Source organism: Typopeltis vanoorti, chromosome 18 (genome assembly GCF_054136105.1).
Source record: "Typopeltis vanoorti isolate ZY-2024b chromosome 18, IOZ_Tvanoo_1.0, whole genome shotgun sequence".
Lineage (NCBI taxonomy): Eukaryota > Metazoa > Arthropoda > Arachnida > Uropygi > Thelyphonidae > Typopeltis > Typopeltis vanoorti.
The window spans coordinates 86234311-86249561 of NC_143566.1; the positions used below are offsets into that span (position 1 = coordinate 86234311).

The 15251-nt window shown below is 33.6% G+C and overlaps 1 protein-coding gene across 4 annotated transcripts in view; it reads left to right on the plus strand.

The window, feature by feature from the left end:
* The window catches only part of LOC150096891 (uncharacterized), a 125290-nt gene that overhangs the window by 97027 nt on the left and 13012 nt on the right, over positions 1 to 15251 (plus strand). For 3 of the 4 annotated variants that reach the window (XR_016549779.1, XM_090407805.1, XM_090407804.1), the window contains exon 2: positions 2003 to 2132. Coding sequence is in view for 3 of the 4 variants with exons in the window: in XM_090407805.1 (XP_090263931.1) it covers positions 2003 to 2132 (130 nt within the window). In the remaining variant the exon portion in view is untranslated. Of the gene's footprint in view, positions 1 to 2002; positions 2133 to 13498; positions 13606 to 15251 lie in introns of those variants that run through there. The other variant, XM_090407806.1, reaches the window with a different exon arrangement.

Genomic DNA, 15251 nt, shown 5'->3' on the forward strand with positions numbered 1-15251 from the left:
GCAGTCACTTTATTGTAATAAGTAAGTAGATTACTAAAACACGACCTCCCTTTAGCAAATCCATGCTGTCCATCAAAGATTATACCATTGTTGTCAACCCAACTCTGGATCCTAGTTCTCACAAGCTTCTCCAAGCTTGTGAGAACTAATGTGGTGAAGTGTAAGGTTATGCATTTTGGGGTGAAAAAATTACCAGCTGTCCACATTTGTGGAACTGTACTTCATCAAATTGATGAAGCCAGAGATTTTGGGAGTATTAGTGGATAGAAAGTTTAAGTTTAGGAGAGGTACATAACAAAAGTGTCTAAAATAGCTCAACAGATTACTGAAGAGATACACAGGTTATTATTCCTCTTTATTGAGCCTTGATATGACCCCATGTTGACTATTGCATGCAGTTCTAGGTGCCAGGGTTACTCGCCTTTGGAGAGGATCCAGAGGCTAGTGAACAAGATGGTTGCAGATCTATGGAATGAACCTTGCAGGAACAAGTTGAAGATTTGTGGCTTACAGAAACTGGTCGATAGGTGGAAAAGGAGTGATATGATTGAGACATACAAATTACTGATGGGTTTTTACAAGATTAATTCAGAGGAAATCTTTCAGAATGGGTCTGGTGGTGGGAGAACTAGGGCCTTCCTTGGAAACTGAGTAAGAGTGTAGTTAGCAAAGGTGTTAGAACTAGGTTTTTTGTTTGAAGAGTGGTGAATGAGTGGAATAGGTTGCTAGAGTCTGTTGAGGATGCCATGACCATGAATGAGTTCAAAGCAAAGTATGATAGATAATGTGCAAATGTTAGATAGTACTTGACATGGTGTTTAGGGCCTCCCTCGATTTGTAGAAGAAAATCTTCTGCAAATAAATGTACTGAATTCCCAAGATATGAAACATTTTCGAGAAATTAAAATTCTCCAGTTGGAGAAAAGAATTGCAGCTCTATTTGTAAGACATGTATTTTTACAACCTAAGTTTTTATATTAATATATTTTTTCAACCTAAGTTTTTATATTATATTTTTTCTTATCAAGATAAACAGATTTTGTTTTCTCTCTATCTTCTAGAGCAGGGATTCTCAACCTATGGTATGCATACCACTGGTGGTACGTGAGCCACTGCCTTACTAGTACATCTAATATCTTAAATTAAATATCGTGGTATACGCCACTGGAAAAGGTTGAGAACCCCTGCTCTAGAGAAAATTCCAAGTAAAACAGTTTAAGTCAAGTGATCTCAAAAGTTAAATCTCTGTCACAGTTAATCCACTAATGGATTAACTGTGCAGAGTTACAGAGTAAGATAAAAAAGCCACTAATGTTTTTGTTCTAGAAAAAATTATAAGATAGTTCATGTATTTGCTCCTTTGGTTGAATAGGGAAGTTAAACACTCATTTACTATGGTGGAGCATAGTGGTTTTTTTCCAGGAGATCCTGTGGGTTGTATCTAAATTGTTTGCAGACCATGTTTTGGATACAACTCACAGGATCTCCTGGAAAAAAAACACCATGCTCCACCATAGTAAATTCAAAAAAGAAAGACTGTTTTTTGAATCTGCATCTGCACTCAGGAATCAACCTAATTTAAACAAAGATGGTTGCATTAAACTTCCCAAAATTCGGGAAACATTAATTACTAGAGATCCCTCTTTACATCCTAGGCCACCTGCTGTAAGTCATATACATCATAAGTTGAATAGTAACTGTATTTTTTTATATTTTGGAAGTAACACGAATCTCTTTATATAACGCTGAAAACTACAGTTATTGCCCCTATAATGAACTTGCGATGAACCAAAGAAAGAGTTTGTTATAGTGGAAAGTTTGCTATAGTGAATTTCCTTTAGAAAGCATTAAATTTTAGAGAATTTTTAGTAATTTGTTATTGTGACTGAATTTGTTCTAATGAGAGGTGATTATTTATATACAGTATATATATCCATATGTTTTATTATAAGCAAACTAAAATGTTTATTGATCATTAATATTTTCATATTAATTTTGTTAGGTTAATAATTTTGTTGATTGGAGGCAAGTAAGAGTGGCTGGTGGAGATGGTGTAATTTCTTTTATGCAGTTGTTTTGCAATCCTTTATCAGGTCCTGATGGTGGGAATGGTGGACATATAATATTTCAAGGTAGACAGTACTACTTGATTTTTAAACTTAAAGACAAAAATTTGCTAAAATATTTATTATTGCACCAAAGTCTCAAAACTAGCTGTTCAAACACCACATACTTTTTAAACTTTTGACTCTGAATTAATTGCTGTTTGTTGCAATCATCACTATGGAAATTTCTGATTCACTCAGCACTTTTAATATGGTGACAGACTGACAGTCAATATTGAAGTAGTGAAAATATCATCATTTTCTGATGTATATCTTTAAATGACCAAATGTGTTAGTCCAGCACATTATTTCTTGACTAGTTTCTTATTGATGACTTTTTTCCAGTTTCAGGTATCTGATTCGAAAGAAAGTTGTCAATAAACTAGGTTGATTCAGTAGGAGTATCCTCTAAAATTTACATTTCAGTTTAATAGGATACACCCACTGAATCAACTCAGTTTATCTCTAAATGTTATTTTTGTCATTTTTATTTCAATCACTTGTTTGGCTAATTTTAACCTTCCATTATTCTGGTCCAACTTAATAAGGTGAATTTAAGCATATGATACAAAATAGTGGCAATAGAAATCTGAGCTGAAATAATGTTTGTGAAGCAAGAATATGGAAGAACAGAAAGAAATGAAGAACTTTGATTCACCTGACCCAACATAATGTCTTTTGGAATAGTTGATGATTTCTATCATCATAATTCATTGGGATTGGCATAGATAATTTTCCCACTCACTTTTAAAATCTCTTAAGACATGCATAAACTGTTCAACACCCTCTTAGAGTCCAACTTCTAATGGTTTACAGAATAAATTTATCTTCGATTCTCTGCTGCTGTGCTTGAGAAAGGCATGTCTTCTTATGTATTTTCTGATGCATATGTAATATTTAGTAATTGTATTTTATAGTTTTCTTATATTGTTTATGACATTACTATTTTACTCTATGTATTTCCCCCTCTTACTTCATTATTTTCGTGACTGCTTGAGCTTGTACAAAATGCCTGTATGCTCTAATCTCTAATTCATGTATAATACTATTATTTAACTTTAATCTCCTTTCGTAATCTACTTAGCATACCCCCCCCCTTTCAATGCCGTTAAGTATACTCTCACTCGTGCTAGCACTGTAGACTTAGGAAAAGCCTCTGGCTGGGGCCAATTCCTTAATCAACGTTGCTATAATTCAAATGTATTAATCCTTAAAAAATTTATTTTTGTTGACGACTGTGCCATCAAGGATCGTGTAAAAGAATTTTCTCTCTTTCCATTACATACAAGAGAATATTTTAGCTAAGCGCGTATAATAACCCTTAAGTCAATTTTATTTCAAGCAACTCCGAATTACTCATTTGTAGCTGTTACTTTACTTAGGTCACACAGATTCGATTAGTTTTAGTGAGACAGTGCATTCGCTAACAAAGATCAGGCAAGCTATTAACAAAACGAAGCATGTTTATTCTAACTAAGACAATTAATATACAAAGGAAATAGGACATATCATGTGTCTGATTCTCCATACATTCATTAAAACAATTCACTTAAAGCATTAGACAAATTTACACTCAACTTATTTGATACGTGGATGGATTTTTGCATGCTTAACCTTGCTCTCTATCTTATTATATAAGGCACAATTATACTCAACACGTCTTAAGCATTAGATAACACAAGCAATATTCAAGATTACAATACTCTATCATACAAAATCAAACTGATGTTTGGCTTTCTGACCTTTTCAACACATTATGCCATTAGTTAAACAGAATCGACATCTATCATCTGTACACACAATCTAGGCTATTAACATAAAGCAATCTACTTACAAGCTCACTATATCATTATACAGTTCTGAATCCAAAAGGTTTAAGGGTGAATTCCACTGGTTCCTTTCTTAATCTTGCGTGACGGCTGTGATCAGGCACTATCTGACAGTGGTTGACTGGCGATTTCCTCCCTTGTAACAGTACTGCATTTCTTCGATGATGTTAGGAACTTCTTCGGCTACTGCAAATCAGCATGCACGTGGAACGGTACATTCGTCGAGGCATACTTCGGAAGGATATCTTGAAATATGGTCTCTGCTACTAGCAAATTCCCCATGATCTCCAGAACTACTGCTCGCGGGACCCTGACTCTTCCCCTCCTCGAAAAGGTTGCCACAGTAACCAAAAAAGAGAGAGACAGCCTTTTTGCCCCTCAGTCTTCACCTTTTATATCATTTGCTGTCCCTTGGCCTTCCTTCCAAAACTTCCCGGATTTACTGGAAGCTCCCTTATCACCCACGCTTACATTAGGTTTTGGTGGAAAAACTCATAATCCGGTGACCTTTGAGACTGTTGTTGACCTTCAGTTTACTAGTGTAATCTTTTTAGTTAAGTTGCTTGTGGTTCTACATTCAGTTATTCTAACATTATATTACAAAATTTATTACATTACAGTAGGTTACATACATTTCTAATTATATGTATTTTATGGGTTTTATGACCCATGTAAAATGGTTATAGGTGAAAAGTATTTCTATTTTTCACCACAAGAGATTTTACGCATACAAGGTTCAAGTCTTCAAGTCCAGTGTTGATATCTTTCTTCTTGCACTTTCTTTATTTTTCTGCTCTTGCATGGTACTAATGTGCTATGGGTTAAATGATATAGTAGATGTATAGAATATTAAAAAAAAAGACACTAGTTTGAAGGACAGTTAAACTAATTATACTAATCATAAACAATATGTATTTATATTTTCATAAAAGAGTAGTTTTTTATCCATTATTATTATGTTTTTCATTCTCATCATCAGCTTTACATAATGAAGGATATTATGTATTCAATCTTGTTATAGCCAGATGTAGAAAATTCAAAATTTACAAGAGAGTTTATGATAATATAACCTTTGGCACTGTATTTGCCATTGTTTGCACTACTTAAAATATGGACTCTACCCAGGAGCCTATATATTTGTGTTTTATTATGGGGGGGGGGGGGGCTGAAAAGTTCTGATATACTCCTAGAACAAAAATTATATTAAAGCAACTGATATAACCACAAGAAAGAACATATCTTAAAACCCTTTAAGCTGCATGTTTCATCAAATTGTAATAATTTGTTCTCTTTCTTTTAGGATGTATATATATATGAGAAGACATGTCAGAAGTTTCAAAGAAATTCGAAGACAGAGAGAGATGAGGTCCATTATCAACTTTTTCATGCTATAATAAAAGTCTGCAACTGAGATTCACCAAAGACTGTGCCCCATCATATCCAAAAGTTGCCAGATGGATGTCAAAGTTTAAAACTGGGCATCCTGAGAGAACAGATGCCTCAGGTCAGGAAGACCTTCCACAGCAATCACACCTGAAAACATCGATGCTGTGCACGTCATGATTCTTGATGATAGACAAATATGCCAAAATGTTACAAAAACTCTGGGAAATCCAGAAAATGAGTTGGGGTCATTATCCACCAACATCAAGCAGAAGCTCTCAGTGAAGTGGGTTCCCAAATGTTTGGATGCTGACCAATAAGAGAGAATGTGTGCTATCATCTCAAGGGATTTTGGGTCACTTTGAGAAATCAGGTACAAATTTTTTGGCTTGTGTTGGGACTGTTGGCGAAACATGGCTTCATCACTATGCTTCAGAGACCAAACAACAGTCATTGGAGTGGAGATAAAAAGGTTCTCCACAGCCAAAGAAGTTCCAAACCCAAAAGTCAGCAGGGCATCCTTAGAGAAGTTCTTGCCATTGTATTTTGGGATTGGATGGTGTAATCCTTACCAAGTACCTTAAAAAAAGGCAAAACTGTTACAGCAGCAGTTTATTCAACAGCTCTGATGGAATTGAAGGGATACTGAAGGAAAAATGCTGTAGGAAACTGAGCAGAGGTGTGTTGTTTTTGCTTAGTTTCCTACATCATGAAATCCAACAGACAATACACAACTTGGGCTTTCAATGTTTCTGATAGCTATTTTGAACTGTTAGTTCTCATTAGAAACCATGCAATTCAGTTCGTTCATATTGCAAGTTCCAAAAAAGGTGGCCAAAAGGGCATCACTCATGAGTGATGCCTTTTGGTCACCCCTCAAGTAGTTCCAAAACTGGACCTCTTATGAATTTCTGTGCTACATCTGATCGCCAAACCAAGGTTCAGCACTACATAACCAGAAGCAAGTACTGCCACTGTGTTAAGTCTTCTCTTGGCGAAATGGCAAATACACCATCTGAGTGCATGGATCTAGTTTTCTTTTCAGAAACCAAGCAAAACTTAAGAGTGCAAAAACTCTCATTAGAAAATAAGTGAAAACTTTAATTATTCATAAGTGAACTCTTGATAGTTGCATGTGTAAAGCATTAAAATATAGAATCCAAATAGGCTTCATTTTATCAGGTTACGTTAACATAAAGAAGGACATTATGTATCTGATCTTGTTATAGCTAGATGTAGACTTTAAAAGTTTAAAAATAAGCTTCTACATCTGGCTATAACAAGAATGGATGTGTGATATCCTTCAATATGTTAACCTGTGGATGGAAGCTTTTTTGGTACTATATTTCAGTATTAACTTTACATTTTCTTATTGCAATTAAAAACAAAGTTACATTGAGGAACACAAATAAATATCTTGGCAGGCTTGTTCTGCATGGTTTGTCATAGCGACCATTAAAAAAAAGTGTTAGTTCCTGGTCCACTCATTTTGATGAATTACATACATACTGTCCTTTTTTTTTTTTAATTTTTTTTAAAACCACATAGTGCTGATTTCTTGTTGATTTTGATGATTCACTCACCATTTTAATCCCATGTTGCATTTGATGTGATCAGATATCTAGGCTGTGGTTCATCCTTGATATATGGATATCAAGGATATCAGACTAGATAAAAATAAAGAGTTTATCTGCACATGCTTAATCATGTAATATTTCTATTCATTTACAATTCTAAAATTTGTTCATCCACCAAATTCAAAATATTTTTGTCTGGCAACTAATATTGGCAATTCTTTCTCAGCACTATGTGGTTTTAAAAAAATAAAATTTAAAAAAAAAAAAAGGACAGTATGTATGTAATTCACCAAAATGAGTGGACCAGGAACTAACTTTTTTTTTTTAATGGTTACTATGACAAACCATGCAGAACAAGTCTGCCAAGGTATTTATCTGTGTTCCTCAATGTAACTTTTTTTTGGTTTGCCTCATTTAAATATAACTGAGGCAAACCATTTAAAAGCCTTTGTTATCATTAAGGACCTTGTCATAGAAGTCTGTTTTAACAGTCTGTAGATTTCACTTGTTGATTTGCCATTAAATAATGAGATGTAGCAATTTAGATAGCTTTAGAAAATAATTAGATAATTTTTAATGAACTTACCATCTACTAATAACTATTAATGGCTGTATAATGATTACCTAATTTAGCATGTTGAACCGTTTGTTGTTGCTGTTATGTATTTGCATATGTAAAAACTTTAAAAAAAATGTATATATAAAAAGAATTGGACAGAAGAGAAGATAGGCTTAAATAGCTTTTGCATGAGAAGGTAAATTTTGTGTTATGTATATTGGTATGGCCACAGCAGTGACTGTTGCCCTGTGGCTCACCTGCTGTTGATTGTCTCCCCCCCCCAAAAAAACAAAACAAAAAAACTTAGCCCTCTTAGGCTGTCCTGTCATGTAGGAGAGGATATGAAGCAGTATTTGTGTGACCTGTGGAGTTCATGTAATTGCAGACTAGATGTACTTAAGTTTTGGTGGAAGGTCCACAATAATAATAATAATATTTGATGTTATATGCTGAATGCCAATACCAGTGCCATTCGCTTTTCATCTGATTGAAAATAGCAAACAATTTTTCTTTTGGTATTAAATAATTATTGTATGGCAATGTTTTTGGTTCCATAATGCTAGACCACCAGAAAAAAAAGACAATTTTTGGTTCAATTTTTTCAGCTAGTTTCTAAATTAATCCTGAACTCAGAAGAGTTGACCATAGAACTCATTCTATTTTAGATTATGATATGAGTTAGGATTTAGGATCATGAGATGGCAATAGTTGTCTAGTACTGTTGCTGCGATGTCTTTCAAACCATCGATTGCCATGAGCGCACTTGTCAGTAATGGCTAATGGTGGAAATTGATTTGTAAAATTTCTGAAGATCGATTTCTAAAAGTTAGGCCTGAAGGAATTCTACGTGTTCTCTTCAGGAAATAAAATGATTTTTTTAAGCATTTGTTCACTATTGCCACTATTTTGTAGCTATTTCTTCCATATTGTGTATATTGCACATAATACATATTTAATTTAATGTGTATATGTACACATCAAATGTATGCTTTGATATAACTGTCATGCTTTATCAATTAAATTACTAATTTTTCTGTGAATCCTCGACATTTCATGCTCACCCCCTCCATTAGTACATTGGGTTAACTAAAAGTTAGGTACCAGTTTCTAGATCCAATCTAGCTTGTATCTAGGAACCAAACATGGCACTTTTCAAGCCACTGCAGGCTTTTAATAGGCAGTGTAGTGGTCTCAAACTAGGCATTGAAAATCTGCATCTTAGACTTTTGCAAATGTCCATACCATACTGGGATTTGAGCTCACAAGTTGGAGATTAGACTCTTTCCACGTGGTTAACCAGATCAGCATTTGAGTATGGACAATATTTCTTAATATCTTGAAAGTAAAAGGTATCTATGGGATATGAATCTAATTTCGATATTATTTGATTTGAAAAAAACAACTTTTTTTTTTGTTCCCAGGTACCTAAACATGCTGCATTTGTGCAGTTTTTTTTTTTTTTTAAACAATTTACTCTATAGTAATTTCTGTTTTTTTTTTGTTTTTTTTTTTCCCATCTTGAGCCAGTTTAATCTACCATTTTAAACAATACAAAATTGTCCAGTATACGCATACATACATATATACAAGGGTGTGCTGAAAAGTTGTGATAAACACCATGAAGGAATTGAGGTAAAACCATGGTCTAGGTGTTTATCAGAACTTTTCAGATGCATCAGTTTTTGTACCATTCTTGTGCAGTGGGATTATACTCAGCACAGGGAAGATTCCACTCCTGTGGAATCTTCCCTGTGCTGAGACTCAAATTATGCAGCCAAGTCAAAGGAACAGCCTGTTCAGCTGAACATTGTTTTAGTTCAATTTCAAACTGATATCCCATCAGTCCATATTTCTGAATTCATATTCAGTTTATGCACCAGCTCTAGTACCTCTGAGTTTCTTCCTCCATTGTAGAGGTAGTATTAAGCTCAATGTTGCATACACCAGGTTGATAGCTTTTAGCAAAATGGGCACTCATTAGTTGAACAGTCTCTTCTGGCACCGAAAATTATTTATATCTTGTCATTTTCAGTACTTTAATATTTATTCTCTATGCTATTATGCTAAGCATGTTCTATTGAATTTATCAACTCTGTAGATAACTTATCCATAGCATTTCCTACCTCCACAAGTAAATTTCTGCATTCAAACAATTTCTCTCCATTAACTAATGGCACATCAGTTCAAACTGCTGGATTAATTGATATGACATCAATCACTCCAATATCTGGATACTCTTTAGTGAGTTATTTTCAAAGTTTGCACTCTCAGAAATTATTACTATCTGCTTTAATTCAGCTGTTTCAGCATTACTTAAAAATGTACCTACTATTCACATATAGTAATCTTGTTCTTTATAGTTATATATTCTCCAGTCAAAGTGTGTTAATCACATGTAGTATGATTAACCACTTTCTATTAATCATATTCAATGTTAATAAATTATGGTTGTGGCTAGTAGTAACTATATTCTGTTCTGTTAATTAGTATTATTTAAAAATAAACTTGCTTAATTTATAACGAGAACTTTTTATTTTTTGTTTTCTCAAATATAAGTTCTCTTTATAGTTAATATTAAGAGATGAACTTCAGCATTTAATTTGTTTTTAGAATTTTATTTGGTTTACATGTTTAGAAAATAATGCTTGTCTGACCACTTACTCACCCATATTACAATTTATAAAATTGTAATATGGGTTACAATTTACCACTGCATTGGATTTCAATAGGCGAGAAGGATTAAGCATGGCTTGTCATTTTAGAATTTAGTATATTTTAAATTTGAGCATTTTTTTTTTTTTTTTTTTTTTTTTATATAGGATTTTAAACTTCAAAAATTAGTGAATTTTGAAGAGGTAGTATGTATATTTTAATAGATGAATATTGGTAAGAGGTGCTTAAGGATCAAAGCTCTGTAACTGGGAGGAGACCTCCACAGCCTTTTAAGGAATGTGAAGAATTCTTACCTAATGTCTAATCCTCATCTGTTAGATATCTACCTGGATGGCTATTACTGAAACAAAGAAGACAAAAACAGATGAGATCTTTCAGCAATAAATACGTGATATTATATTCAGGCAATAACAATCAGTGAAAACGAGGAGTAACTATAGTGTTCAACACTAAATATGAAGATAATCTTCTTGAATGGCAAGCGATATAAATAGAGTCATGTGGGCAAATATCAGAATGGGGAACTGGACAGTGAGATTTATTTGGGCGTATAGTCCTATCTGATAAGGAAAAAAAGGGAGGAATTTTTCAAGGCATTAGAGAAAGCAGCTGGCACAATGAAAAAGGAATAGTTGGTCCTTAATCATTTCCCAAAGGAGGAAATGATTACCAGACATATAGAAATATTGTAGGAAAATTTGGAGAAAAGAGCAAAGCTAATAATAATGGTAAGTACCTCCAGCATAAAAATGTGCATAAATACACATGGAGAAAATCTGCTAGAAATAAGAAAAGTTTCATTGAGTATGTTATTGTTGAGAGTAATGTATTCCCACTGCACTGTTCAGGACACAAGAGTATACACAGGATTTGAAATTGGATGTGATCACCATTAAGTTTACAGCAGGATAAAATTGAATATCATATTGAAATGACAAGTGCATAAGAAAAGCTTTAAAACGAATCAAAGTTGAATGAGAGCTTGAAAACAAGAACCAAACCTTAAAGATTTGGTGGCAAATCCTGAAGAAAACATTGATTGATTCAGCCAGAGAAGCATGTGGTGAAGGTAGCTGCAAGGATAGGAAAATCAAAACTCCATGGTGGACTTATGAAGTTAAAGAAGCAAGCATATCAAAAGTTCCTGGCAAGTAAGTCAATTGGTGCTCTTTGAAAATACAGAAAAAAAAATGTAAGAAGGGCCAGTACACTGTGGAAGTACAAAATATTCTGGAGGCCGTTGAAAAAGTTTAGAAATGGAGGAAAGAGTACTGCTCTCTTGATGATAAAAGTGATATGAAAACTGAAATTAAAGACATTCTAGATGTCAGGAGTAATTACACTGAAAGATTGCTAAATGAAACAAGCACTGACATCATGGTGGCTAAAAAACACTCAGCATGAATACATGTGAATAGTTGAAGTCCCATCAAAAACCTGCAATGTAGAAAGGCAGCTGGAGTAAATGATATTTGACAGAAATGCTCCAATGTGGAGGTATAAAAGTTTTACAGTGGCTACACTACATAATTCGGAAAGACTGGGCAGAGGATTGAATTTCAAATGATTGGAGTAGACCATTAGTACCTCTCTATAAAAATGAAAATAAAATTAAATATGAGAATTACAGAGGAATTTCCTTACTGAGTATTCCTGGTAAGATTTATGCAAGTATTCTTGAGAAACAGCTGAGAAAAATTGTGGAAGGAAAGCTTGGGGAAGAATAAGCTGGATTCAGTCCAAAGGGAGTTGTCAGGATCAGATTTTCAATTTAAGATAAATAGTTGAGAAATCATAGGAATATAACAAGTATATATATTTAAGTTTTGTAGATCTGGTAAAGGCATAAAACAATTTGTGCAAAAAAAAAAAAATGTGCTAAAGATTTTCCTACATAATGCATAGCCAAATTATTGGCAAGTTTATTGAAAGCTGAGATTGGTAACTCCCTCTCCTTCATATAAAATTCATGCAATTTCCTAGATAAAGTGAAGAATCTTTCTCTCCAACTTACTGATTTTATAGTCAGTTTCAATATAGAATTGCTTAACACTAATGTATCTGCATCTGCTCTCACAAGCCTTTCCACAGGATATACTGAAATTATTTGACTTTGTCATTCACCCTGTGTGTGTGTGGCTTCCATGGCAGGAAAATGCCATGGAAGCCCCCCACACACACACATCCACAGTCTTCCTTTTGGATTCTTTATATAGATGATGGTTTTTGCAATCTGTCCTCATGATGAAGGAACATTACCTACCTTTTTAGCTAACATAAATAATCTATATCCAAGAATAATTTATTTGAAAAAAAAAAAAAAAAAAGGAAACAAATTATCCAGCCTAGACATCATGCTACACTGTTCGTCTTCAAGTGAACTACTTCCATTTATTGAAAACATACCTTCATGTGATGCTATATACAACAGGTGTGAATGCTGGTCTTGAAATTCATGCTTGTTCTTGTTATTATTCAAGTCTGATTAGCAGAATAATGAATAATGAATTACTGACCATTTAAAACTATATATTTAGAATTTATGTACATTTAATCATACAAATACAACATTTATTTTGCAAATGATATTCTATCTTTTTCAATTTAGCTACTTGAATACAAATTTTACCCTACGGTTCTTCTTTATGAACTAGTCAATAACATCGTCATAAAAAGTTGGTTTTAACTTAATTTTCCCAAGCAACATGCACACTTGTAAAGACTGGCTGAAGCTCACTCGCTAGAGCTACATTGACTGCGTATAGCCTATGTTTAAGCAACAGAGTGAGACAACGTCAAATGGCTATGCACACGCATGAAATCACAGTGTTGCTGTGAGGACCTGGAAGCTCCTACAACCGAGCAAGCCAAGGTAGCTTTGACTAGACGAGCGAGCATCAGCCTTCGATACACAACACAAAGCTCAATTATTGCCGCGCAAGCTTAAGACATCGTCTCTCTACAAAAATAAAAGCCTAAATGGAATGCTTATAAATGCATGCATTTATTAACAAATAAATATTACTTCTTTCTCAATTAATGAGCTTATGCAGCAAGCATGGAGAATTCACCATTGATATACAGTACCAGTTGGCCCACCATCCCTGTTAGAAGACTGGAATTATTAAAACTTTATTATGGCATGCTCACACTACATGTTCTACACTGCAATAACTACAGCAATAATTTTAAACATCATACAGACCATACATCATACTTTTGATTGCATTATAACCCTAAATCAAATAATGAGGAAACAGTATATAGAATCCCTATTCTATACATTTTTGATATTGTGGAACAAATCTTGAGAATTCTTAATAAATATAATCTAATCAGGTTTATTCCATTCACCAAAAACTGTCTTCATAGTTCCCATCGTCTAAAGATAAACAATCCCCTCTGGTTTTTTCCTGGTGGTTACCAAATTCCATGTGATTGTCACCTCTCTTATTTCAGCCAAACCGGATGTTCAGTGGAGAAAAGAATACAAGAACATCAGTCCTGTGTCATCAATGGGGAAACCTGAAAAATCTTACCTTGCACATCATGGAATAGATACTGACCACAAATGTTCCATCAGTGTCACTGTAAATTCAAACATTTATTTAATGAAAGCACAAATCTTACTTTACGATTTAAATTGGAATGAATGCCTCTCACTTTCAAAAATATGGGAAAGTCCTATTCTAATCACATATAATTAATTTTTTAAAATAATTATAATACAATTAAGTAATAGCTAATAATACTATGTTTCCTTGGTTTTGCTTTGCAATGTTTTATGTATGTTTCATGTGGCTCTTACTGTTTTAAATTTCTCCTTTGTTCTAATTCTACCTTGTATTCTATTACCTGATGCCACTGAAGATGATCTGTAATTTTCAGATTGAAATATATACCCTTTAATTAAATTTTATTCATTCTTTTCTTGTGTTATTGTGTGTCTTTTAAAAATACTTTAGTCTATATTTGAATTGCAAATCAGGTATAAACAAGGATTCACATTATCTCCACTGTTATTCATCTATGCAGGTCACATTATGAAGGAAAGTGGTATTAAATCTTATATCAAAATTTTAGTAACTTTTCAGGAATGTATTTCATCATCCAAAGGTTGTTCTTATTGGTGTTCCTTCCTGTTTTTAAGATTTTTGTCTTTTTATCACTAATTTTCATACCAAATATTCCATTTATAGTTAAATGGAATAAACAGTCTTAAATACTTGTATAGATTTATTTAGGAGTAAAACATAAAGTAATCAGCTGAGTTGAATATTTCTAACTTTGATATCACGTTTTATGCTATTTTCTTTCATAATGTGATCCACATAGATAAATAGCAGTGGTATAGTAGGCTCTGTCATACCTCAGATTTTACACCAACCCATCTTCCTGTACATTCCTCAATTCTAACAGCTGATTATTTAAGTATAAGCTATATAGCTGACTCTCACTATAGCAAACTACTGAAAAGTTCTGACCAGAGTCTCATAGGTACAATGCTATGTTGAAAGAAATTCATTCTGGCAAACTATTCACCATAACTTCTTGTAGTCCCTGTAAGTTTGCTAGTGACAGTTGACTCTGTATTGCTGTATATAGTTTTATATTTACACTGTATAATTATAGAATTTGAACAGCTTCTCACTTTCTCTCTCTTGGCACCTTATCATATATATGCTTTTTTTAGATAAAAAAAAACTTAAATACAAATTCTTGTTATATTCTCATGTTTTTTTTTTTTTTTTGACTGTCTTAAAAGTAAAAAATTTGATCATGACAATGTTTTGAGTGAATCCAACTGGTTCTTCACACTGAAGAACCAGTTGGATTCTAACTTTGTTTGCTTACATTTGAATAAAGGATTAAACTAAATTTATTATAGGCTAACCAAGTGGAAAAAACCTTCCAACATCTTTCTCTAAATCCAGAGTAATTTAATAATAAGGTGAGAGACACCTTTTGGCAACTCGTATAGGTAAATATCACCTCTCCATTGCTTCCACCTTAGTATCACCACTTCTGGATCTGGCTCCTGCTGACGAGACCTCAATAAAGGTCTAAACCAGTCTGGGTAGTGTCCCTTCCCTTAATGCATAGCATTATACATGCCTGCAAGGAG